The sequence below is a fragment of the Dryas octopetala genome, chromosome 4 (assembly GCF_963921425.1).
Source record: "Dryas octopetala chromosome 4, drDryOcto1.1, whole genome shotgun sequence".
Lineage (NCBI taxonomy): Eukaryota > Viridiplantae > Streptophyta > Magnoliopsida > Rosales > Rosaceae > Dryas > Dryas octopetala.
In genome coordinates, this window is record NC_141369.1 from 21,332,486 (window position 1) to 21,356,393 (window position 23,908).

General features: G+C 36.5%; 3 protein-coding genes and 3 non-coding genes across 7 annotated transcripts; 3 read left to right on the top strand and 3 right to left on the bottom strand.

The window, feature by feature from the left end:
- Positions 1-233: 233 nt before the first annotated feature.
- Positions 234-6,959, bottom strand: LOC147288087 (G1/S-specific cyclin-E protein). 2 transcript variants are annotated; one of them, XM_086242081.1, is made up of 10 exons: positions 6,450-6,959; positions 6,224-6,315; positions 5,665-5,809; positions 5,284-5,571; positions 5,049-5,196; positions 3,024-4,214; positions 2,667-2,905; positions 2,509-2,582; positions 964-1,396; positions 234-611 (listed from the first exon to the last, which is right to left on the bottom strand). In XM_086242081.1, the coding sequence occupies exons 2-10, from the start codon at positions 6,277-6,279 to the stop codon at positions 579-581; spliced, it is 2,607 nt and encodes an 868-aa protein (XP_086098207.1). In that variant the 5' UTR covers positions 6,280-6,315; positions 6,450-6,959; the 3' UTR covers positions 234-578. The 2 variants fall into 2 exon arrangements, with proteins under 2 accessions (XP_086098207.1, XP_086098208.1); XM_086242082.1 differs by lacking the exons at positions 5,665-5,809; positions 6,224-6,315; positions 6,450-6,959 and having other exon boundaries at positions 5,310-5,333.
- A 3,642-nt stretch (positions 6,960-10,601) lies between these two features.
- AUG2 (HAUS augmin-like complex subunit) lies at positions 10,602-13,399 on the bottom strand. Its single transcript, XM_086241970.1, has 6 exons — positions 13,173-13,399; positions 12,681-12,806; positions 12,489-12,593; positions 12,037-12,105; positions 11,544-11,657; positions 10,602-11,132 (listed from the first exon to the last, which is right to left on the bottom strand). The coding sequence occupies exons 1-6, from the start codon at positions 13,293-13,295 to the stop codon at positions 10,782-10,784; spliced, it is 888 nt and encodes a 295-aa protein (XP_086098096.1). The 5' UTR covers positions 13,296-13,399; the 3' UTR covers positions 10,602-10,781.
- Positions 13,400-14,375: 976 nt separating this feature from the next.
- On the top strand, positions 14,376-14,442 carry LOC147288089 (small nucleolar RNA U49). The gene has a single exon (XR_015122198.1). It is a non-coding gene; the product is annotated as a small nucleolar RNA U49 (small nucleolar RNA).
- A 167-nt stretch (positions 14,443-14,609) lies between these two features.
- Positions 14,610-14,753, top strand: LOC147288090 (small nucleolar RNA snoR2/U65). The gene has a single exon (XR_015122197.1). It is a non-coding gene; the product is annotated as a small nucleolar RNA snoR2/U65 (small nucleolar RNA).
- Positions 14,754-14,813: 60 nt separating this feature from the next.
- Positions 14,814-14,896, top strand: LOC147288091 (small nucleolar RNA snoR77Y). Its single transcript, XR_015122224.1, has one exon. It is a non-coding gene; the product is annotated as a small nucleolar RNA snoR77Y (small nucleolar RNA).
- Positions 14,897-15,684: 788 nt separating this feature from the next.
- Positions 15,685-21,669, bottom strand: LOC147288092 (Xanthine/uracil permease family protein). The gene is made up of 14 exons (XM_086242592.1): positions 21,457-21,669; positions 20,121-20,218; positions 19,820-19,996; positions 19,083-19,183; positions 18,921-18,996; positions 18,367-18,426; positions 18,095-18,282; positions 17,913-18,009; positions 17,609-17,695; positions 17,330-17,388; positions 17,141-17,232; positions 16,718-16,795; positions 16,479-16,639; positions 15,685-16,181 (listed from the first exon to the last, which is right to left on the bottom strand). The coding sequence occupies exons 1-14, from the start codon at positions 21,530-21,532 to the stop codon at positions 15,969-15,971; spliced, it is 1,563 nt and encodes a 520-aa protein (XP_086098718.1). The 5' UTR covers positions 21,533-21,669; the 3' UTR covers positions 15,685-15,968.
- Between the last annotated feature and the right edge of the window lie 2,239 nt (positions 21,670-23,908).

A 23,908-nucleotide genomic window follows, 5' to 3' on the forward strand; every position in this document is an offset into this window, starting at 1 on the left:
ATATGATTTCGATCTGGAGGTTTCCAAATTCTGATCAAAATCAGATTTGAGTCTGAATATAATAATCACTGACATTTTTTTTTCTTTTGTTTTTTTGTTAATAACAGCATTCATTTGCACGCAACATTCCCTCAATCAACAGCACTAACAGACCAACAAAGTGAACAAGCAGCTTAAAGAAAGAAGAAATTATGTTTTCTTTGACACGATGAGTTAACCCAAAGTCATGTCCATGAGAAATAAGAATCCGTTGAATACAAGATGAACCAAGTCAAAATTCCTTATGATTACAATCCCTACCCTGAGGATATACAGGCTGCCCCTAAATGAAATTAACAAATGGAAACAAGAATAAAAAGAATTTACCAAAATGAAGCTCTTCCTATGGCAAGTAATACTAGCATGAGCACTACATGCACAAGTGAAACACCTGCATGCCCTGTTCCTATGGTAGTAACAAGTAGTTACATCTCTTTCATGTTTCCCTCCAAATGCATCTCTTACATTGTTAAAGGTGTTTTTACTCTATATGACAGAGCGTGTCTTGATTTTGTTATCCTCCAAAAACTATACAAAGCTTATTCAAGGTCAAGTTTCCTCCTCACTTGTATCTGCAGAGCCAAAACAAAAATAATATGTTTAAGAACATGTGTGATTCTACAGAATTATCTGCTCAAGAATTGGAGATACATGGAGACTTAGCAACTGAGGAACAATAAAATCACTTTTTCTTAAAGTCATTGGGAAAAACAGTTCTACAAATTAGAATCAGAAAATCTGTAGATACATAACACCCAAATTGTACAAGTACTGTGCATCTGTTTGTGTGGGTGTGTTTGCAGTAACTGTGAAACGCGTGTATGCAAATGTTTGTGCATGTGCCAAACAAGCGTGTTCCTGTACTACAATCCTGTGCAGGAAAGCAAAACCCATAATCCAAAATTCACACATTAGACTACTAACCTCATTTTGGGTCTCAACAGTCGGACCGGTGCATCTTGACCATCTTAAATCTTCACGCTGTGATCTCTGCTGGGTCTCAACAGTCGGGCTAGTACATCTTGAACGTATTGAATCTTCGCACTGTGATCTCTGCTGGGTCTCAACAGTCGGGTTAGTATATCTTGAACGTCTTGAATCTTCACGCTGTGATCTCTGCTGGGTCTCAATAGTCGGGCTAGTACATCTTGAACGTCTTGAATATTCATGCTGTGATCTCTGCTGGATCTCAATAGTCGGGCTAGTAATACTTGAACGTCTTAAATCTTCACGCTGTGATCTCTGCTGGGTCTCAAATGTTGGACTAGTACATCTTGAATGTCTTGAATCTTCACACCGTGATCTCTGGGTTTGTCCCAGTAATCTACTGAGAAACTCTTGTATATGATTATAAATGCTGTTACCATGACATAAAATAATCATTACATGGGCAGGCTTATCGAAACAATCATACAAAGGTCTAAAATTTTAAAGACAATTATTTAGAATTGCAGACCGGAAGAAATGGATATTATTCGTCATGCTATGAGAAGGAAGCCAGCAATGGAAGTTTAAGGAAGTTAAAGTCAACAAAATTATCTTACCACTTTAATTTTTTATATTTAAAAATACTATTTAAAAAAAGGGGGAGATAGACTTCATATTTTATTATTTTAGAACGAAATAGTTAATAAATAGTACATAATTTAGAATCTGTAGTGAAGCATTCTTGTAGACTCGGTTTCCCATCAAAACTATGATGGACATAATAAATCCAAGCTGGAATATTTAGCTCTATCAAAGATCAGCAAATCTGAGTTACCAGCTCCTTAAAGGATTCTCAATAGGTCTCTAAGATCAATTTGGGGAAGCCTTGTGGACCAAGGAGAAGACAATATCCAAGGATAGAGGACAAAGTAAAGCTTGTGAAACAGAAGATGCGATGAAGACTATTGTACAAGTCAAAAAATGCCTAAAAGAAAAATTTCTAGAGTACCAACCCAAGAATCTGGGAGGACAAAAGCTTACTGGGAGAATATTGGCCAAGGAAAATATGCCTTCACTTATCTTATTAGGCTGTTACGAGTTCTCATGGTCAATCCAAAGTACCAAACCCAATTCTAAAAAATCTTATTCATCTTTATCTTGTAAACAATTGCTAAGTGCTAACCTGAGATCACACCATACATATACAGTATGCTACTCTCAAATTTTCACTTTGGCCTAAATATCTAATTGATTTAATGGCAGTGTAAACAATTAAGAAAATCCCCAAAAATCCAAATTTAATAATTGCTCCAATGTGAAACTAAAAATATAAGTGCCTCAGTACAGAGCCATATCTGACTTCAACCATGAAACTTTCTAAAGATGCACAAATTCACTACCACATTCTATCCTAGCCATCAAATAAGGTCTAATCATGGCCTAAGCAACCATGACATATGTGTGCATTTAAAATATACAGAGCAGAAAATTGCAGATCACTAAGAGAGATGAAAGTAGTGCTAAAGAAAACTATAAGCACACCTAAGGCGATGCCTGTTACAAGCTGTGAAGAAAGCGACAAAACCGTTCAATATACTCCTGACAGCACGGAAAACCTGAAACACAAAAAGTGATCAATAAAACCATTTACCTGACAATGTCATGCATCAGAAACTGAAATTGTATACTTATCTTACAACCTGAGAGAAAAGGTCATTCCAAAGTGAACGCCACATGGAAACTTCATACGTCCTCACTGTTGCCTGAGAGGCCGAAGCAAACTGGAATATGCTGCTAATAAACTGCCATATGTCTCTAAGCATATCACATATATAGGCACAAAGAAAAGCTATGAAATTGGCTAGTGCAAGGACCACACGAATTGGAGCATAGAGCATTTCCCAAAGTATCCTAAACATAGGGTAAACGATGGAAGTTGCTGCAATACAATGCAAACAAGAGCACATGCGATTAATACAAGAATTTTGTATATTGTATGATGTCACTCATAATATAACTTACAAAAATTGAGTAATCTAAAACATTTGATGACCTACCAATGCTCCAGATGGCTGAAAGAAGAAACCATATTGGAAACAGTAAAACCTCTAGGAGTTCCCCCACTAGATCGCAAGAAGACCCTATCAGAATCCAAATGAATGAAAAAAGGCTCTCTAATACTCCAATAAACACAGTCCATACTGGAAGGAGGAATCCAAAACACTCCAAAAGAGGTTCTACTGGCTGAGCAAGAACTGAAAGAAAGGATCGAGTGGTACTCCTGATTGTCAGAAACCACTGAACAGCCTTCTGAGAGTTATGTAGAAATAGCATTGTTCCCAAGTATCTGATCCTTGTAATCATCTCCCAGGTCTCTATCCAATCAAATAGAGGTCCAAAAAGGCGAGAGGCAGTTACCTTGAGAACTGGAACATTTTTGTATAGGTCATAAAATCCTATTAGAACAGTGACAACTGAGATCAGCACATATAAAGCTCTTGCCAGAGGGCACATCCATGGGCGATAGATATGGCAAAATCCTGGGTAAGACTGAAGAAAGATAGCCCAAGACGGAAGCCCAGTCTCTAGCAAAGTCAGTAACCGGATATCAGACATTATTATTTCTCTTAGTTTAAATGGGAGGTCGCGATCATTGAACCTGAACAAAATCAACACATCGCTGTACTGGGTAGCTTCAACAGCATCTTCACAGTCACTGTTATAGCTATTCACAGGCACTGGTATGGCTTCAACAGCATCTTCACAGTCACTGGTATAACTAGTCACAGGCACTGGTATAGCTTCAACAGCATCTTCACAGTAGGTCTTCAGAGTCCCTGGTATAGAATCTTCCCTGTACTGGGTAGCTTCAAAGGTATCTTCACAGTCACTGGTAAAGGCCTTCACAGCCACTGCTGTAGCATCTTCTCTGTACTTGGTAGCTTCAACAACATTTTCAGAGTCACTGGTAGAGGTCTCAGAGTTTGGCATTTCCTCAGAATGAATATCAACTCCAACTCCAGTACTAATCGGCTTGGTTACTTTCCTTCTCTTATAAGGTCCAGTAGGTGGGGGTGATGTATGAGGAATACTGATCCCTTTTTCACTGGTTGCAGAGTATACATTAAAGTTGCTTCTTATGCAGTGGAGAGAATTTTCACCAATAGACAGATTATTATAGCAGATATTTTCGTCATCATCAACTGGCATAGTTACTGGATCTTCTTCGGCATCATAGAAGACCTCTCCTGGAAAAGATAGAAAAAAAAAATCATTGAATGCTCATTTCACTTGGTATTTGAGAAATACAATAGCTCCAGCTGCCATCAAGTAGCAACAAATAAAATCTAACACTTTCTGCAGATAAAGAATTCTCAGAATATATATTCATCCAAATTTTGTAATAAACCAGAAAAGTAAAAACGTCCAAAAGCAAATTCTCTCTGTGCTTCATGGGATCCATGAATTCAAGCCTTTCAGGTTTGTATGTCAAATATAGCAGGGACAGGGTGGCAGCTGCTACTTATCACTTTTGTCATTCGGTCACATGCAACAGCAACACCCATGTAGAGACTACTTTGAATGCTCCCACCAGTTCTGGATAGAAGTCATGTAAAGATTGTGTCCAATAATGTTTCAAAAACTTAAGGTGTGAGGCATCCAATGTTAAGCTCCATGCTTGCATGGAACATGCTTACATAACAGCATGTTATTTTACCTACAGCACTTTATTTAACCTAATAAGAATTTGCTTCCATGTACATCAATTTTTAACAGGTTTTATTAATTTCATGTGTGGCAGCCAATACTGAGTTGGACTACAAGAGAGATAGTATACAGGGGAAAGATTGGAAATTACATATTTAAGGTGGAATCCCTTTACAGACCATCCAGGCACTCAGCCCTCTGCTCTAAGAGGATTACCCACGTACCTATTAAACAAAGTCTCAGATGATCTCACATTCTAAGTGAATGTATTCCTGCTTGTGTTACAATTTTCTAAACTTAATATCATCAAGCAGATCATCAGAAATTGTTGTTTTCCTATTCAAATGAGGAATCATGAGGGAAAAGAACACTACCTATGGCAGAATTCAGATACTCTTTCAACCGTAGCTTCTCAGAGTCTGTTCCAGAGAACCATGAAGACATACAGCTTGCAGCTTGAGAAATACTGTCAAATTCCCATCTTTGCATGAATTTAGCCTCTATAGCCAGCGACGTATGAGTCTACAAGGGACAAACAAAACCATAGAACCAACAGCACTTACAATGTACTACAAACAACAGTTCAAGGATATTAAGAGGGGATGATACCTGAAGCTCATTGAAGTAATTAATACCTCGAACATTGCTCCATGCAACTTCAAATACAATAAAACCGTACAAGGTCCTACGCAACTCCTTGCTTAAAAGCAAAGAATTCCGCAGTTTCTTTACAGGTAGCAAAACCCTCTTCTGAGACAGTGTTTGTGCATTGGATTTGATGAACGAGAACCACCTAACAAACTTTTTTGGTTTACCAGTGCTGGGTCTGGAGCAAGCATCCTTTCCTTGCTTTCTCTCCTTCCGTCCTTTAGTGTTAGCAAAAGGAGATAACCTTGACTGAAAAATTGAACCAAACTAAACTTTATCCCACCATCCCAATTGAATTAAAAACAAATAAGTTCAACATTATGGAGGGGTGTACTAAGCGACCTTGGTAACCATCAATTGCCAGAAGTGTTGTGCTGACCGTGATCCTAGGTCCCTCAGCCATGGCCGATTGTCCACCAAGATATAGAATTTCTTACTTTCAGGGGCAAGGAAAAGGCTGAGGTCCGAAAGGTAAGACTGCAAGTCTCTGCAATCATACAGTACAAACACTAAACTTTACTATTTATTTAAAAAAAACAAAAAACAAAACACGAAAACAAAAACAGCAGTACAGCATATTCAGCAGATGAACAAACAAGCATAATGTTTTCTCTGCGTTTAGCATTACTATATTACAATCCCAATTCACAACATATTCACAAAACTAGAGCTGGAAATTGAAAAACAGCATCAAGCCAACTTCACTTGTCAGTTGACCTGGTTGTGAGTATCAAGCAATTAACTTTATGCCATAAAACCCAAAATTAAGGTTGATAAACTACTTCTGGCACATACTCAACCTGCTTGTTGCCTCAAAACGGAATGAACATTGAGAATTAAGAAAGTAATAAACAAAAGGATTCGAATTTAGGTAGTAAAATACGATTTTGAAGAATGTTACCCAATTTGCAAACTCGTCAGGGGGAAGATGCACCGGCGATCGTCAGCATTCCCCATCAAAATCACGCTTTGTGCTCAATTTACCACCAATCGCTGCTTCAAACAATTCACAATTATATAATTATTATAATGCACAATCAAACATATAAACATATATGAATGTATGCATCATGTATGTATGTATGTATGCATGTGAGAAGAGAGAGAGAGAGAAGGAGAGAGAGGACCTTGTTGTTGATGAAGAAGGGAATTCCATAGAAAGAAGAGAAAGCAATCACCGGCGAGCTTCATAACAAAGACAAAGGCACGCCGAGAGAGAGAGGATGACGAGAGTCCACGCTGGACGAATCAAGGGTGAGGATTGGAGGACGGCAGCAGAGGAACCGCATAAAGGCCGTTAAGATTTCAGAGCAAGCTTTCCTTTTTATCTTTTTTTTTTTTTTTAATGTTTGATTAATTTTTGGTCTTTATGGGTTGCTTGGATTGGGAGGCGAGAAGAGGCGAGTCGTGGTGAGTCGTGTCCGATGGAGGAGAGGGGAGAGCGGTTGGACTCGTCTCTGGAAATTTATGAGGAAGAGGAGGCGGTGAGGGCTGAAGAGGAAGGGAGGCGGAGGGTAAATTGGTAAATTCCAGCTGCGGATCTCAGGCTTCCCGCCAGCACCTTCATTGTCCTTTGCAGATAGGAAAACAATGAATTGGAAAGTCACACAAATTTCCAAAACACATCCCGGAAACGGAAAACTAACCAAAACTTGCAAGTAACCGCGCGACATGCGTGTCCCGAGATATTATCGCCTGTGTTCGTTTACATCTTATTTACCGTGTCTACGTTTTTTCTTTTTTCTTTTTTTTTTTAATAGAACTATGTTAAAAAACATTGGGTTTAAAAGCGCGTGTCTGACACTGCTTTGCTGAGTGTACGTGGTACAGTGGTACTATATTTGGATAACAAAGCGAGTATCAAGTAGGTGCCTAGTATATGCTCATGAGTCATAATTGTTCCTTGCATGCTTGACTTTAAATTTATGAGGGTCCATTTATGGTAACCAAGCTTTAAATGCATATGGCAAAGAGGTTGAGGTTCGATCCTAAATGCTTTTTTGCATTCACTTTGAAATGTGTGATGGAATTTATTTAGAAAATTAAAAACCAAATTGATCTTGGATATTATAATCATAAATATTTATATAAATGATATAATTAAAATATTATGAACAAAATTGAATCACACTTTTGAAGATTTTACCTTTTATTGTGTGATGGTGTGTCTACATAATCTCCTTAATTGATCTTGAATATCATAGTCATGAATATTTATATAAACAATATAATTAAAATATTATGAACAAAATGGAATCAGAGTTCTTAGGGTTTTACCTTTGTTGTGTGATCATGTCAACGTAATCTTCTTAATTATTGTCACGAGTGTGATATAGATAGTAGTTCACAAAAGTCTTTCGATGCGTGAGATTTCTAAAAGGTGTTAATACAAGAATCTTCACAATGACCAATTTCAGTGAGTAAGAATCGCAATAGAGTTTTGCTACAAAAATTAACTACCGACTCTTAAATGACATATTTATAAGGTTGTGGCCGGATCCCTATCGGGTTTATTGGGCTAATTAGGCTTCTCCTAATCCAATTTACACTTAATTAATTTAGTCCATTAACTAATTTAATTTATAGTTCATGTTAATTATTTATTTAGTTAAATAAAACTAGTCCATTAAGACACGACCTAATTAATTTAATTAATTTTTAATTGACTAAACACCTCCCTCGTATCAGATAACTTCTCTTAAGTGTGACTTCTAAGGGTTTTTTTTCTTTTTATAAATATGGCAACGAGAAAATAAGTTTTCATTTCAATTGGAAATTTTTTTAATTAATAGACTTTTCTAATTTCTCATATTCGAATTATTATTATTGTTACTATTATTTAAGCTTCCATTAATCATGATTGATAGCAATTAATGACAATAAATTTGTGAACCTTTTGTTGTTACTTAAAATGCAATAAAATTCTTCTACCAAAAGAACCTTTGACAAATCCTATTTTGTTGTTGTTAATAATCTAATTATCCTCTGCATTGGCAAATATTTCTTGAGTCATATATTGAAGGTTACATAATACATAATCCTTCTTTACATTGGATGAATTCTCGGCCTAATCAAATATATAGATAACATATATTAAATAAATTAAATATGCATAATGTCATACAATAAATTTGGAATTAAAATATTAAGATCAGAATAAGATGCGCTGTAACCGCACCTACTTCTGGGCTTCCTCTTGTTACAACATGACCCCATCACCACGATAAGGAATTACAATCATTAACTGTGGGCCCCTCAATCTCTTTGGCCTCATCTGATCCGAGCAATTTCTGTGCAATGATTTCGTGGTAGGGCCCAACGAAACCTTTTGTTTCGTAATGGGCTTTTAGAAGGCCGTGTATAAATAAATACAAGAGGACAAAAATATCTCATGTGGATAATTCATTCATAACGAAGAGAGGCCATGCATCAAGCATGATGCATGTTATTGAGTTGGATGATTCATCATTTTCTGAAATTTGCAGGCCAACCAGGCTCAATAGATCTTATTATACACTTATGGGAGAATATTGTGCGCTGATCTATAATATTCTTTGTAAATTAGTATATTTAATATGGGTAACAATTTTCATACTTCTATTTTGTACGTTTGCCACTGTTTTTTTTTTTGTTTAATCATCAAGATATAAAAATAAAATGAGTGCAAACTTACAAAATTGGGGTGTGAAAATCATCACCTTTTAATATTACCAATTTGTTTAGCTCCTCAAATTGCCAAAAAATCTTAGATTACAAGAGAAAAATAAAATAAAATATTTAATATTGATGAATAATTGGATCATAGCCTACGATTTTAGGCTTCATGAGAACTCTAAGCAAGATTTGATGACACATTCTAATGGAACACTATGCTGGCAGGTTTTGGAAATTGAAACTTTGAATATGGTGTTATATACATATAATTGTCTTTCAATGAGCATGAGAGGTTGCTTTGGTTGTAATTTTGTGACATTAAATTTGGACCACTTGGTAGTTCATTCATTCCTTAGCTAAGAAGGAAAATTGATGATGGTTGACGTTGATATCTAGATAGAGAATGCTCTCAGTTGGAGTTTTAAATGGTTGAATTGCTTTTTCTAGTATGGCTACATTTTCCACTTTCAAAACTCATTCATTGACCTAGCTAGCATTACATTCGGTCATTCAATAGTTTATTTCAAAACTCTGCACCGAATTTGAATTTTATTTCAAGTGAGGTTGAATGAATGGTTTATTAATGTGTGAATGAGTGCTTGTGTAGTTGTGTTGGCTCTCCTCTCTTTGGGGGTCTTACTTTCACAGTACGTGTACCTTTCAAGGCCCGTAGATGTGAAAGCTGCATGCAAAAATCATATATTAATAAGTCGGTGAGGCGCTATCTTGCTTCTACGACTTCGTCTGTATGACTGTATTTATATGTTATATGTGTTTATATGATAGAATTTTGGGAGAAAAAATGTTTTTGATCCATGTGTTTTGTTATTTGCAATATGAAGACAATTTTAATAAATTCAATTTTTAATTTTTGTTTGAAAATTAAATTGAAAGTTTTTTGAATAAAATTTGCGAGTTTAAACAAGTTATTAGTCTTAATTTAAGAAAAAAATCTTATGTTAAGTTATAAAATGTTCTAAAATTGTAAACAATACAAAATGCAAGAACCAAATGCGAGTTTTGAAAACATAAAGACTAAATATGTTTTCGAAGCAAAACATGGGGACCAAAATTGGTTTTTTCCCTAAAATTTTCGATATAACACAAGGCTGAAGATGTCTTGCAGACCTAAGCTGCTAGACACCCTAAGTTAGCTAGTAACCTTTTGACATGTCAGGAATAAGGGGAACATGTTGTATGCTTTTTTTCTTTTTCTTTTTTTGGGTAATGAACATGTTGTGTGCTTATTGATTGGTAAGTTAGCTAGTAACCTTTTGAAAATGTCACGAATAAGGGGAACAAGTGTGGCGCACACAGCATAGCAAGGTTGACTTTATCGCATTCCATGCAATGCCTGCCCAATGGAACAGAATAAATGTAAAATAAAGGAATGCCCTTTAATGCGGTTTTGCTATCCATAAATTTACAATTGACAAGTTCAAGAATTCTGGCGAGAATGCGAGAAAAGAGTTCCTAGGAGCTCATCTACCCTTCATAGGAATCAACCTACTGAAAAATGAAAGGGCCAAGAGAACCCTTCAATAGTTCAATTTTTGTATTTTGGAGAGTCAATATGTCGATGAGTCACTGGCTTATCTGGAAAGAAATTTTTCAATATACCAGACTAACATATATTGCTGCACACATTAATTAATATGAATGTTACAACTTACAAGGTGTATAATCATTTTCGAAGTTTTTGCAGAGTTCTATTACAATGACTATTTCACAAAAAAAGCAAACATTGAGTGACAACGAAATTCAGCTTTTTGATCAAAAAAAAAAAACGAAATTCAGCTTTTTGACTAACTACCGTTTTTTTTAACTGAAGGAGGCCATGACAATCTCCTATGGCTAGTTCCATCCATCTCACTATTTTCATCCTCTGCTTCTTGATGCTCTATTTCTGGCTTCCTTGAGCTTCTGATAGCTAAGTCATCAAAGCTTGGTTCAGTTTTCCAAGGAGGTGGGGTTACACACCCGGAATCTCCTGCTACTCTTCGGGAGGACTCCTTGGCTGGTGTCATAGGTGAAGATGTATCCGAATGACCCACTCTGAGATGTTGAAGTGTTGCAAATGACTCCCTCATAGCAGACATTGCCTCAAAGAACCGGGTGCATGATGCTAAGGCAACAGGAATTGGACGAAGCATTTCCTGCATCAATTAAACAAAATGAAGATCACATCACGCAGCAGTAGTTTCCCATTAAGCGTAACAAATTTATTGAACCTAGTTTAAAGAAATATTATTTAAGTTGGTTAAAAACCAAGGAGACATTTGAAATTTTTGTGGGAATGAAATCATTTGACCTGCTAAACCATGCCATGAAACTACAACATTTATGACTTCATTGTTGAAGTTTTGAGAAAATATCTATTGAAGATATTACCAGAAAATTGCAATAATATCATACTCACATAGATGCCAACAATCAAATGTGGAATAAACCAAACAACAAAATAGAAATATAATCAAAGCTTAGACAAATAATGGAACAAAAACTCAAACATGCGATATGCATTCTGGATTAATTTGGAGACAAATGAAAAGCTTCTACAAGCATACCCCCCATACTGAAGGAGGCTCCTTAAATGTCTGACTCCACTGGAAATCCGCAACTGATGCTGTCAATGCCCCATAATCACTAGCAGCCTTCATCAGTAACTCAGAGAATTGTTTCTGCACAGATCCAGGCAAAAGATTGCATGAGCATTAAGAAAACATTTTTTTCACTTGATGAGAAATCCAAATAACCAATCTTTAGCTGTCTTCCAAGATGTATATTTCCACAAATGCTAAACAGATTTCATTCATATTTTTTTATGACTAGATTTACAATTCAAAATATGATTGTGTCTATCACAACAATTGTTTTGATGGATCTACACTCTTAAAATTCGACAATATGACTTGGATTTAGTGACAAAGGCTCTTTAGACTGGTCAAAAGTCAAGATGGATCATATTTGTAGCCTAGAATGTACATTACATGGTTTCAAATAAGAAATTTTTCTCCAACATAAGAAAATTTACACTGCCGAAAATAATGCACAACCAACCTGATACTCTGCTTCCACTGGAATGCAATCAAGTGAATATGGTTGTTGAAGACGAGCTATAATGCGATCCTGCCAGTCATTTTACCCAAAATAAAGGAGTATTATTGAGACATAAACATATATATAAACAAATTAAAATATTTATGCCATAAACAAAAAAGCTTATGCAGGCGGTATAAAAGAGGAAACTCAGGGAATGTCCACCATAATATGGAAAAGACAGTTAATGTCCAACACTGAAGAATGCACAATGTATAGAATATGCAAACAACATTCAAAGTTAAATCATTATGTGATTAGACAAAAACACACCAATTCAATATTACAGAAATTTATGGTGCATATTAACCCACAGAGAATTATCCACCTTTGTTCTTAGCAACACTGGAACAAAAAGCATATCTATTTTGAAGAATGAAAGAATGCTCAACAGAAAATCACATAAAATTTACCTTATTCTGAATCACATCTTTCAAAATGGTAGTAATCCTAGATAACGTTTCGCACTTCTTTTCCATTTCACTCACATGTGTCAAATGTGCTACATTTTTATCATCCTAAAGAAAATTTGATACCAAGTCAGTTCAACAACAGGTAATGTAGTAAACTGAAACCAGGGAAGAAGAGGCTCCAAGATAGCTCACTTTTCTCCCTTGAAGTTCAACTTGCAGATCTGCTATTTTTCTTTGCACACTGGTAAGTTCCCTTAGAACCCTTATCAAGTCATCACCCTTTTCACCAGTACTACTGAACAAGTTCTGAAGCTCTTCCTACATCAGAAAATAATTGAGCTTTATTGAAGTTCCAAACACAAACAATCCACATTATAACTGACCAAATGATTAGCCTTACTCTGGCACAAACATATAACATTGCACAAACTCATTTCCACTACACAGTCTACACTTATACCAATACCACCCTCTTGCTTCTTCAAAGCATTTTAAGTTCAATTGGGTATTCAAAATTAAGCTTAAAAACATGAAAGAAATAGGAAAAAAACTAAAATGTGGGGGGTGCCAAAGCAAATGGAATTCATGGTGCTAAAAGCAAAATGAGTGGAGCTAATTCTAGGCCAAAGTGAGCAAAAAAGTAAAATTGGACATGGTCGAGTGAAAAGGAGAGTGAGGCTTTACCTGGGTAGGAGGAGCGGACACAGAGAAACCGAGATCCGAAGCGATGGAGAGAGCATCGGACATGCCTCCGATGCGTCTCAGAGGCTTCTTTCCGACCCAGGTGCTGTCAGTCCCCATCGACATTCCAATACCACCCAACCAAACACGCCCTTTCCACCAACAACAACCCACAATTTCTTTGCCTTCGTCACTTTCTTCTTGCTTTCAGAGACAGCAATGAATGCGTAGAAAATCAAATTTCAAAGCTCTGCAAGGAGGGCTCTGGCCGGCCGGATGGACGTGGACCCAACTTTTTGACCCATTCTACCGGTAGGCCCAATTTATTTGACCCGTCCTTATTGGGCCGTCCCGAAGTCGCTTCGGAAATAGCGCCCAAACCTCCCAAAATCAAGCACATAACTTTTTTATGAAACCCCATGTCCAATTTTTTCTTAATTTTCCACTTTTACCCCTAAAATCAAATTATACAAAATAACTACTTACTCTAAAAAAATTTGCAGAACTTCACTCCAACTGAGAAAAACTTTCAAGAAACGACCCTATATGTTCATTGTATCTATCCTTTTTATCCAGTGACAAGTCATATAGATTGTCGATCTCTCTCATCATGCTACATATAATGATATAAAACATATAGTACTGTCTCATGTAAATTTTTCTCCACCCTAATCACCGCTTCCCCAATCCACCAATCCCCTCCACTCCTCTAGCCTCGTTGTCACTTGTCAACTTTTGAGAGATCAAAGTGCGTAGACTAAGGGTAGAGGTGGGGTTCTGAAATATTTTTTTTAGGTTCTAAAATTATTTTCAATTTTAATTAGTTTTTTTATTTAATTTGATTTGAGTGGTAAAAGTGGATGATTTATGAAAAAATTTGAATGTGTGGTTTGAAAAGAAAATTGTGGGGTTTCTTTAGAATCTCACTTTTGGAAGAGCTTTAGTTGTCTATAAAAAGCCCACAAGCGGAATTGGGGCTTTATTGGGCCGTCCCGAAGTTACACAAGAAAAGAGCCCAAACCGCCAAATTAAAGCCCATTCGCGGAATTAGGGTTTAGAGCTTTACTTTTCTATATAAATCCCCTCTCTTCCGTTTCTAAAGTCACACTCTGGTGGTTAATCGGTTCGACCAGTTGGGTCAGTCTGGCTTCTCAATTGGGGTTTTATAGTTAGGGTTAGGGTTAGGGTTTTTCAAGTGTTTATCGATCCCAATGAGGAAGAATGCCCAAAGTGATAGGAAGTGCCGTATGACACTTTAAACAGCGGCGGCTACACGCAAAGAGCCACCCGCTCCCATCCGCCGATGTTCATTCATTGGTCGGGAACAGGTGGATTCTGTGTGCCGCCGTGTGTGTGATTTGGAACGGGATTCTGAGGGTTTTCCTCTTTTTTTTTTGCTTGAAATAATTGATTATTTGATCTTTTGTTGACTATAATAAAGGTTCTAGCCACGTCGCCGGTAGCTCACAGAGCATTGACCGGCGATGCTATGATTGAACCGAGATCAAACCCTTTCGCATGCTGATAGGAACCTGTGGATCTGATTAATTGTGGTCTACAGAGCCGATTTCTGCGATTACATCTTATTATTAATTTTATAATTTTTTCCTTTTTATTTGTTAATCTTTTTATAAAAGAAAATTGGAGCCAATGAGGAATTTTGTTATAGTTGGAATTACCGACTGAATATCATTGATGTTAAATTGACTGGCTTTCTGAGGCTTCCTAAAATTGAACTTGCTGAATTCTTATTTCTAGAAAAGATAAAATTTTACGTATTTTTGGATAAATAATAAATTAATTTTCCTTGAGTGATGTTTTAGTTTTCTTTTCCCCAATTTATACCATTAATAATTAATTTGGGGCAATATAAAAAATGGTGTGGTTTAATTTTAAATATGAAATAAACAAAATATTTATGATTGAGATTGGAGTCGAGTAGGGCTATTAAGAGTGTTTTAATCTAAGTACGACAAAAGATATTTGTTTTCATAAAAATGAGTAATTTTATGAAATTTTTCTAATAAATTTGGGACATACATAATTTGTTAGAATTGCTGGGGATTTTGTATTGGATCATAAACTTGGAACCGTATTCAAGAATTATAATAATTTTAATTAAAAATTTTGATGGTTTTGCCAATAAATTGGGCAAATTACATTGCAAATGTGAAATGAAAATGTGGCAAATTGAGTTCAAAATTTGTTCCTTTCTACTAGAGCAAAAAACATAAATATGAAGAAACAAGTGAGATGGCAACCTACAAAATTACCATTGATTAATAAACTGGAGGAGGGTAAGGAGTAATGGTACAAACAAGAACAAGTGATACAACACAAACAACTCATACTGTAATGTTATTGATTCCCAAAATGTGAGAGAACTTATTTTTGTTAATAGAGGACCAAGGCACAAACAAAAGTTAAACAAAATAGACTAGCCCATTGGCCCCATACATGCTTGGACCTCAAATATGTAATTAACAAATTTGCTTGTGTATTACATTTCAAAACTTGGGTCAGAAAGAGAAAGATTATATTCATTCCATCTGTATTATTTGAGTCTACAAAAAGCATGGATCAAATGATCTACAATCCTAATCTGGACCAATGAAACAAAGGCCCACCAAAAAATAGTGAAGCTGAAGAAAATTCGCATTTGCTAAGATTATCCTTGGATATACTACCACCCTAAGGAAGCTGATTAATCATGTTAGAATTGCATTGGGATGCAAAAGGAGCTTTGCTGAATTGTTGGTTTCAACTTTCATCAAACCTGCTTGCCAGCCTGCCTGCTTGCTACGTTGGTGGGAAGAACCTGTTGAGATTAAATGGCAAAGTATAGAACTCTTCATTTCTGTTGTCTCCTCTAAATGTTCTGAACTTCACCCACCATGGCATCCCTCTGTCTTTCTTTGATTTTTCTACCTCTATTGTGTTGTCAAGAAAAACTGCCACCATCAACCCCACAGTTGGAGGAGAAGAGAAGATGGTATTTAAAAATGCATTGAACTGCAAGCGCACAATAATGTAATATTAGAACAACAATATAATGCCTAAAGACTTGCCAAAAGGTCCAAAACCAGGGCAAGCCTTTCAATATTAATGAAATTCAGCCCTATATAGTCTAGATTTTAATCCAAAGTAAAATGATAAATTCACAGAATGGTCACATAATTTCTTTTACTTCAAGCAAGATCAACACATAGGCATCCTAGAAAACGGTAACAATATAAGGTGCTTCATTGACAGATCCCATTATATCTAGACCTTAACCAGAGCACTAGAGTTTGTGAGGATATTACTCACCCATCCGGCGTTGGTATGGACGAGACCATGGTGCAGGGGATTCCAATATTCATTGAAAAAGTGGGGGACAGAGATCCCGAGGAACAGTGAAAGCCCAGTAATAATGAGGTTTCTCATAGAATTCATATTTGTGAATTGGAGAAATGACAGTCCAACTGAAGCTGCAAAGAGGAAAAGAAAGTCTGTGAAGAGAGTGAAAGAAGAAAATAATTAATAATCTTGCTTAAGCTCATACATACCCACGAGGCCAAAGAGAACGCAGTATAATGCAGAAAATATAGGGAAGGGTATAGATGCAAATACAGCTCCAAATTTACCTGCAAAAGTAGTAGAGAGGAAATGAACCATGAACAATATTTTCTGAATCCCAAATGAGAAACCACTAACGCTGACTACATATGTAATCTTAGCGTGAAACCTGAATACTGTATCTAAAATACAGAGGAAAGATAAAACGAAAAAAGAAATAGTACAGACTTGATTTCTTGTCAGACCATCAAAATTTTTAATTGGAAAAGAACACAACATTCCTTCCAAAATTTTCTTTCAAGACCAAGCCATTCTATGTTTGACATATAAGGAGATTGGTTAAGCAGCAAGGAACTCCCTTGCTCCCAATCATGCCCTGAATTTCCTTGAGTCTCATGAAGTTAAATGCTGACCTAAGGTTGAGAAGAATATCATGAATCCCGCAGAAATTTGAACAACTCTACGACTTCCAACTCGGGTTAGTCCAAGAAGTCCCACATTTTCCCTGTTATACATGATCCAGATCTCAATCAAACTAATTTAAAAATGGAAAAGACCACAGCTTAAGCTTTGCACCATTTTTTTCTATTGTGAGGTCTTACACAGAAACAGCAGAGCCAGTGCCAGTTCCAAAAAGCCCATCAAGCAAAACACCAATTCCCTGCCGAAATGATCAAAAAACTATTCAGCTCTTAAACTATGCACATAGTGAATATAGCACCACTGTTATATCTCTAAATGATTTGATAGAGCCAATTAGGTTTTCTTCAGTCTTCATATTATAATTTACAATTAAGATCTCCAAGATGCTAGCATGATGTATGGCACATTTACCGAAAATCCATAATAACGAAAGTCACTAGTGTTTCAAACTAGTTCACCTGCCAGCCAATACCCCGGCTCAATACATAAGCAGGAGGAGGAGTGGCAATCGCCAATCTTGATGCTGCCTTGTATGCACCGGTTGACTGCAATATATAAGTAATTGTCAGGACTCCAAAAGTGCTTTTGATGAGGCAGTTGGTCCTTTGCCAGAGACATGTTAAAAGAGGAAACTAACATATCCCAAAATCTAAAGCCGCATAACAAAGACGACAGACTAAGGCTGTTGTGGACTGAAGCAATATTGCACATTATCAATAAAAGACACTACTCTGCAATACTTCCAAAAAATTGAATAAATACCTCAACCATTGAAACAAGAACTGCTGACATCATTGCAAATGAGTGACCTGCCGAAAATGTAGGTGGACCCCACTGCAGAGGATATGGAAACTTGAACCTGCAATGGCATAATCAGTAAGATCTCAAAACCAGAAAAAGTTCAGAAGACACATTATGAGAAGGCAAATTCTTCTTTGGCATACCATGGGGCAGTAGATATGAGATTTGCTCTGTCTGTACGACAGCTGATTTGAGTTCTAAGGGGTTTGTCTCGGTAAGCCCCACTGGCAGTTAAGATAAGGGAATAGATCCAAATGATTGCGACACAAATCAATACTGGAAACCGTTCAAAAATAGGGACAGCTCTAAATGGTCTCACATGCTTCAAATACTGAAAATAAACATATCAAAACTTTATGAAGGAAAGAAATGATTAATAGAGGTGTCAGCTCAATGATAATACAAAAGCACTTACTTGGGACAACCCAATGACCAACAACAGCATTGGAATTCCAATTTCCACACAGTTTCCCAACTGAAACAGATATAGAATTATATACTTACATAATTTCTAAAGAGAATGAATAAAAAAATTACATAAGTGGAATATGAGGTATCCATCCAATACAGTAAAAAGAATGAGCTAGAAGAAGTATGCTTATTCAGAAATGGTCACATAGTTCAGTTCTCACCAGGTTTTAATAGTTCATGGTTGAAATAAAAAATTTCACACAAGGGATAGAAAATATTCAAAAGTTCATTGAAGGGATAGAGATTCTGCAGGAAAAGATGAAATATTTAAAAAAAAATTCAAAAATCATTTGGGAAAATATTCTGTGGCAAAAGGTGAACTATTTTAAATGCTGAAAGCCTTAATGTGACCCCCTTGAGGTTAATGCCAGATCCTTTAACATTCTAGAATGAATGGATCAAATTTTTGCTTTTAAAGAGGAACTAACCACATGACATGGAAGCTCCTTTGGGGTCAACCCAATGGAATGATAAATTGCCTCTCATAGAAAAACTCACCGCAGGAAACCCTCGCTCAAACAATCCCAAGCCAACCAATCCAACAACAGGTGCCATGCCAAGTGGACTGAAAAACCTGCAAAATAACCCATATGATGCTGAACCAATCAATCACAAAGTAGATGCTTAAAAGTTTCATTAAATTTTCTCCTATCAACATACCTTGAGAAGAGACCCCAAACTTGGCTATAACCCAGGATGATTTGTATGCTTGAAGCTACAATTAGAGCTCCTTGAATAGCACGCATTGTTTGTATAAATCTCTGCAAACCAATGACATGGGAAGATCTCTTTCAATACCCTACCAAATAAGAAAGGTGCTTAAGTACAATTGCTGAATAGGAAATAAAGGCATAAATATCTGATGGGATTGAGGGTTACTTTGACATGAATGGTTATATCAAGGTCACAAAACTTGGGAACCACATGCACTCATTCTGCCTCCATTCAGTCTTAAAAGGACTCATATTTGCATACATTTAAAAATAAGACCAATTGCTTGCTTATGCAAAGATTTCTCAACCAATGTAAAGCTCCTTGATATCATGCATTTTAGTTATTTAACTTGACTGATTCTGGCAGTGATCACATTTTGCAGGGTAAGCTTGCAAGTAAGCTTCCTTTCTGTATATTCATTTCAAAGGCAGATCCTTCCCAGCATACAGAAAAGTAAGCTGCCATCAAATATCAAATTTTAGGAAGCTTGGGCCCCATTGAAACCATGGGTTACTACTAAAGGTACTAGCCCCCAAAGCTAGTCACTAGTCAATCAGAAAGCAAATTCTTCCTTGATTAGTGCATTCATGGAATTGTGGATGCATCTATTTATTTCCATTTTCCACAAGGTTCCCAAAGACACTAACAATGGGGTGAAGGAAAGTACTAGGAGATTTACTTACTTCATGTGGCTCAGTAATCCGTTGCAGTTTGGAGTCGCTTACAATATAAGCTATGGGAATGACATAAGCAAAGGAGCCTCCAACTACAGCAGGCAACCTGGTCCCAAAAAGTGCTTGGAGAAGTGTGTTAATGCCAGCTACAAAGAGGAGTGTCTGTATGACTCGTGCTTTGTCACCCTGGTTGTGAGCAAGAAGATGGTTTTTTTTTTTTTTTTTAATAACAGAAAGAGGAAAATTTTATCAAAGTGACCAAACATGATTGCCAATGTAAAGTTGTTAGTTTACTAGAAAACTGGCTTACATCACTTCCACCCATTGCAGGTACAAGAACGGAAGGGATCATTACACTTGTACCCAGCATCACAATGTAGTTCTGAAATGCTAGAACTATGGTTTCAGCTGCAAGTCAAAAGCTTAATTATTAGTATAAATAAAAGATAAAGCAATCAAGTTGCATACTTTCTCACTCCCCTAATAAATCTTTCCTGCAGAACAGTTTATCTTCTTTTTCATTATGCCAAGTTGTCTTGAGTTGAAACTAAACCAACCCTAATAATGCACATATTTACCTGTGGATGCCATGTCCAAAACATGATTATTAACAATTTAACATGTGCGTGCCAGTCACAATCCAACAAAAACAATGGAGAAGCTTTGTCCTGATGGGTAAAATGGTAATTACGATACACCATTAATAAAATCTTATAGAGTAGGACCCTGATGGCTACCAAACCTCTGTTTGATAGCCAAGAATTGAGGAGATAAACCCATTAGACCATCTGGGACAGTAGCACTTATAGCTACAGCTCCAACTCGAGTATTTCCTATTAAGTTGCTGTACATCACAGCGCAAGTCTTTAAATAACTTGTAATGATGTCACATTAACTTACACCAACCAATTACAAATTTAATATTTTCTCAGCAACCAAACAGGCATATACATTTTTTTTCTTCTGAATAATAAAACCGCATGCCCTACCAGTCTCGATATGATAAATGTTCAAATTCCAAGATTTTCTCATTACTTATAGAACAACTAAGACACTCAAAAATCAAGATTTTCTCATCACTTATGGTGTCAAGTTTGTAATGCCACATTGCTTCAGTTCATACTAGCTGAAGAAATACCAGTAACTATAATCTCAGTACCATAAAAGCTACTAAGCAACCACAATCCCATATCTCTTCCACAGTGTTCTTTGGCATTAAAAACCCATACCCAGGTAAAATAATCTTGAGACAGAGAGAGAAAAAGGGAGAAACAAAAAGAAAACCAAGGGGGTTCTAACTAACGGCTGAGTCCTCTCCGAACCGCAGGAGATAGTTGCCCATCATACGGCTCACCAACTTCACTTGCCTCTATGGGAGGCTCGCTCCGGGCGGGTTCGGATCACATACAATACGCGGCTCTACGAAGGGGTGGGTTAGGAACGTTTTCAATATGATTCTTTTCCCGTATTTGTTCTATGAGAAATGCAAGACGAAAAAGGAACCCGACTGGGAAATGCGAGTCTGTTTTGTCCACTTACTTGATCAACCTACTTGAAGAGCCACAAGCCCATTTCTCATTCACACATTAGTGTACAGATAATGATTCAATGAAAAAAACATTTTTAGAGAGAAAGAGAGAGCGTACCCCAAGGAGGATTGGAATCTATGCAGTACTCAAGGTCTTGAAGCTGTTCCATGGGAGGGTGGGTAATGTCAGCCATTGGTGAAGCCCCTGAGAGAAAAAGAGTGCTCCAACAAAACCCAGAAGCCCAAAGAAGAAGAGCGAATAACAAAGTAAAGTACAGATATAAAGTGAGAGCACTAAAGCAAGTGAGGAAAAAAAATAAATAAAGGCAGAGAACGAAAGAACAACATGCAAAGCAAAACAAAGCCTCTCTGTGACGCTCTCTCTGCTGTCGTCGGCTAGCCTGTACCTTTAAGTAGGTTTCAAGATTACACATTTGCCCCCATTTCTGCTTCTAAACTTGCCAAATCGCCATCCAGGCCCCACATCTTTCTGATGGAATGACGTTGAAAAGACGCTTTTATCCCTATTTTGGTTGTACGGCAAATCTTTTGATAAGGTTTTTGGGGGCCCAAGAATACTCTGTGACTGAGTTTCAGTACACAGTGTACACTATAACATCATCACCGTTCATTCATTATTTCATTTTTTCTAAGTGTCCATCACTGTAGCAGTGACTCACTGAGCTGAGCTGAGCTCAGCAATGGGTTAGATACAGATTTTTTCATTTCTCGGGCCTATTTTGACATAGTGGTACAACATTTGTACCAAAATACCAACATGTCGCCTTAAATACGAATAAAACTTTTATGTAACAATATATACGTTCGTTTCTCATTTGCAAAACTCAAGGCTTTTGATTGGAGTGAAGGTTCCACCAATCAATAATTTATAAGTTGAATAACTTTGATTAGCAAAGTTCTTTAACACACTAGGAAGGATGAAATTTTAGGGGTTTAAAGGTGAAAGCAAAGTGGAGCTCTATTTGTACTTTTGGTTATAAGAGAAGAGAAGGTCATTGTTGGTAATATAGAGTGATGGTTGTAGGTAGGTGCAAGGCTGCAAGCTTACAGCAAGTTGTTGAGATGCATTATGGTTGATTTCAGGTGTATAGTTACTAGTGAGGTTGATGGGCATTTAATGACACATTGGGGAGTCTTTGTTTTTACTTGTTACATACTTACATTAATTGCTTTGTTCCCACTTCCGAATGGTTATTGTCTTGTGCTTCTTTTTGGGAAGGAAAAGCGTGAGAATATGTGCTGAGCCTGCTAATGCCTGCTGGCCCTTGCTCAAAGAAAGTATTCTTCTAGCCTTCTAGGTGACTTTAATATTAGGTGACATGTTACCAATTTATTACATCATCACACATGGAAGAAAATCCAAGACTGAGGGTTCTTTTGAAGAGGGCAATGAGGGTAAAATGTGGGAAAGAGAGGTGCAAATTGATGGAGAGAAAATGCAAAGTCAAAGGAGAGGAAGGGTGGTGAGGCTTTACGTGCGGGTGTTTAGGGTTGCTTTCGGCTGAGACTTGTTTCCTCTGCATTATATTCTCAGTTTCCCACCAGGAGCATGACAATAACATTCCCCCACAAAATCCGATTCCCATGGAATTTGAAATATGAAAAACAACAAACCCAATCCAACCCATTTCTAAAACCATATCACAGTGCTCTTCTTTCGTTTTCAAATCCCACGAGATAAGAATCTCTCTGTCTCTACCTCTCTGTTATGGACTTGGCTTGGTTTGGATGCATTCCCAGCCTAAAAATGAGGGGGGCTCCAGTCTTTGGACCTTTCTAAAATAGATAACCTCAATAATTTGGGTATTTGTAACTTCTTTTATAGTCAACAAATCACCGTATGATATATAAATAAATCTAAGAGCAAATTACAATTTAGTACCTCAACTTTACATGTTATTTTAACTTAGTATTCCAATTTTGAAAATTTGCAAAAAAGTAACTCAACTTTCATTTTGTATTAACTTAGTACCCCAACTTTGAAAACTTGCAAAAAAGTACCTCAACTTTCATTTTGTGTCAAAATAGTACCTCCGTTAGTTTTTCTGTCAAAGTGGCAGAGGTATTTTCGTCTTTTTCTTAAATTTTAAAAATAATAATTTTTTTTAATAAAAAAATTTCTTAAAATTTCATAAAAAAAATTTCATAAAAATTCCTTTTTATTTTAAGAAATTTTTTTATTAAAAAAAATTATTATTTTTTAAATTTAAGAAAAAGACAAAAATACCCCTGTCACTTTGACAGAAAAACTAACGAAGTTACTATTTTGACACAAAATGAAAGTTGAGGTACTTTTTTATAAGTTTTCAAAGTTGGGGTACTAAGTTGATACAAAATGAAAGTTGAGGTACTTTTTTACAAGTTTTCAAAGTTGGGATACTAAGTTGAAACAACATGTAAAGTTTAAGTACTAAATTGTAATTTGTTCTAAATCTAATAATGTAAAAGTAAAGTCGTCAAAATTTAAGTGTTAAAACTATATTATATGCTCTACTTGTTGGTATAGTAGAATTTTCCCAATAAAAGAGATTGATGTGCGGGTGTGGATG